The 2,728-nt window shown below is 38.4% G+C and overlaps 1 protein-coding gene across 1 annotated transcript; it reads right to left on the bottom strand.

Moving 5' to 3' along the window:
• Positions 1–784: 784 nt before the first annotated feature.
• On the bottom strand, positions 785–2,414 carry LOC111652148 (retinoic acid receptor RXR-beta-A-like). The gene is made up of 4 exons (XM_023402315.2): positions 2,200–2,414; positions 1,737–1,890; positions 1,290–1,469; positions 785–917 (listed from the first exon to the last, which is right to left on the bottom strand). Exons 1-4 carry the CDS (start codon positions 2,404–2,406, stop codon positions 844–846), a joined length of 615 nt encoding a protein of 204 aa, XP_023258083.2. The 5' UTR covers positions 2,407–2,414; the 3' UTR covers positions 785–843.
• Between the last annotated feature and the right edge of the window lie 314 nt (positions 2,415–2,728).

Raw genomic sequence — 2,728 nt, forward strand, 5'->3', positions numbered from 1 at the left:
TTTCTCAATGCATTGTCGAAAATAGCAATTTTGGATTTCCAACTTTTTCTACTGTGCACTCTACATAATTAGTATCCATCATGACAAAAGTCTGATGAATTTACTTCCATTATCAACAGAAGTACAGTAACTGGAAGGTTGGAGTTACATGCAAGACTTTGTTAACAACATGCCCTCCCTTGATTTAGCTTACATGCATTAGCTTTATGTTTTACAAAAGAATACTAAATTGTTAAAGACAGAATAACGATGCATCTAAAAATCTATCATTTTTCCCACCCCTACTAAAATGGCAGCATTATTCCAGAGTGGTGCTGTCTTAACAAACACAAAGCACCTTGAGGACCACTGAAGAGCCAAGCGACTAGTATGTGAAGTTCATTAAAACTAAACAGTGGTGAAAAATCGAGCCTGTGTTGTCAACAGCAACCCAAAAGGACACTGATCTCAAACTGATCTACCCATCTCACTGGGAAATCAGACACTCTGACAAAAGTGCAGCCATAAGAAACTGACATGGGAAGGTGATTTAACTGGTGATGAAACAGAAAGACAAAATCTTCAGCTAAATGAAGGCCTTCACTAGAACATGATCCATTACTTTATATGCTGCTTCAACACCGATCAACTCCATCAGATTTTATACACAGGTACAAAGAACTACGGCTGGCTAACTGCTTATTTTATAAAATTATAAAATCACCACAAGTCAATATACCAAAGCGATCCACGCTCATTCACATTTCTGGGTACACTGTCACCCACAAATCTTCCAGAGAACAAATTTTTCATGCCTAACACATTAGGTCTAATTCTCTAAGTAACATTAAAAATACAGCATCTTTAACATTTTATTGCCATACTCATCCATCCCTCATCCTTTCCATCTTCTTTTATCCACTTTATATGTTTGATCACTATTGAAAGATGGAGAAAGGGTAGAATAGGAGAAAATGAAGGGAAGAGATGGAAAGGGGTTAGTTATATAAACCAGCCCCAATATACCGTACTCTACCCTTTAACACATCTAATCAAGCATCCACCCTCACCTATACCAGAAAACTGAACTCATCAACAAATAATCAATTTAGTTGCGCTTCCTTTAGAATAATTAATTGTTCTAGGAAATCTAATTGCCTGCCAATATTTAAATCATTGTAGAAATCGCAGATATATGTCCCCTTTGTGTATATGCATGTAAGACAACTCACAACTAAACGTGTGACTAAACCGTCAATAACCAAAGGTCCTCAGTATGAACCTCTAATACAACCCTGTTTCTTGCATACCTTCCCTCTTCATGCCCATGGCCAGGCACTTCTGATAACGGCAGTACTGGCAGCGATTGCGCTGGCGTTTGTCAACCAGGCACTCTTTGTTATCCCTGCAGGTGTAGCTCAGATCTTTGCGCACAGTTCGTTTGAAGAAACCTTTGCAACCCTCACAGCTATACACTCCATAGTGTTTGCCTGTAAATTGCAGAAGTAAAAAGAAAAAGGTAAAAGTTAGAGGCCAATGAGAAGATCAAACATAGCCAATCCAAGTGAAGGCAACAGTCTGACAAATATTTTTTTATTTTCATTACGAACAGTAACTGACAATTTGTTATACTGTTGAGGAAACGCAGTCAAAAACATCAAACAGTAAAGGATCAACCACACTAAAATTGACATAGAATAAGAGTCTCCAGCTGATGTTTCATTTCTGCTAATCTTGCTCTTATTGCACTCACTCACCAGAAGAGCGGTCTCCACAGATGACACACAGACGTTTCTGAGACAACATTATTCCAGGGCTGTGAGCTGGCATGGGCCTCAGGCCAAATGGAGGTTTGATATCCTCTGAGCTGCTGATCGAGTGCATCCCTGATATGGGTGCTGAGGAGGAGATCTGGATACACAGTGCAACCAAATAAAACATTTAAACACTGTAATGCCATTGGTTAATTATATGCTCAGTTAGTTTGACTATTTAGTCACCTTTTTCAATACTGGTAAAAAAAATAAAAAATTATCTGACATCAGTGTGTCCAGTCGTGTGCATACAACAGTTTCTGCCAACTAATAAAAGTGCTATTAACCACACTATATATTATAAGAAATTGCATTGCAATGTACCTTAAACTAACATATATACTCTCTGCCCCATTTAAACAAATGCCAGTACCCTACAGCTAAAACAGTTTTGGCTTTCATTTACCTGACTGTTGCTGATGGGTCCAAATCCCAGAGAGGGTGAGACCACTGGGGAGTTAAGAGAGGGACTGATAACTGAGAAAGGAGAACCCAAGATGTTGGTGGGGCTGTTGGAAGCTGAACTATTGGGCTGCTGTGAGGACATGGCTAGTAAGCAACCCAGTGGAGAGGATGATGTCCCGTCTGAAGGATATTTATCTGAGGGTGACATAAAAGATAATGATTAGTTGAATGATACCTGTCTTTAACTGTAACTGGCTGTACTTGTACATTGCAAGTAGAACTAAAACAATAACTGATATATGGTCAACTAGTTTGATACTTGATTAATTGTTATTTTTCAACCAGAGCTGCCAATCATTCTCTGGTTCAAGCCTCTCAAATGAGAGGATTTGCTGCTTAATTCAGTTTTACACAATTAAAGATTAAATGTCTTTGAATTCTAGACTGCTGGTCATAAAAATACCTATACATATGACATACCAACTTCCACTTTGAGAAACTAAGGTTGGAAATTTCCACTCTTCTCTAAC

The sequence above is a fragment of the Seriola lalandi genome, unplaced genomic scaffold (genome assembly GCF_002814215.2).
Source record: "Seriola lalandi dorsalis isolate HSWRI2012SDOR001 ecotype SW California unplaced genomic scaffold, Sedor1 jcf7180001973471, whole genome shotgun sequence".
NCBI lineage: Eukaryota > Metazoa > Chordata > Actinopteri > Carangiformes > Carangidae > Seriola > Seriola lalandi.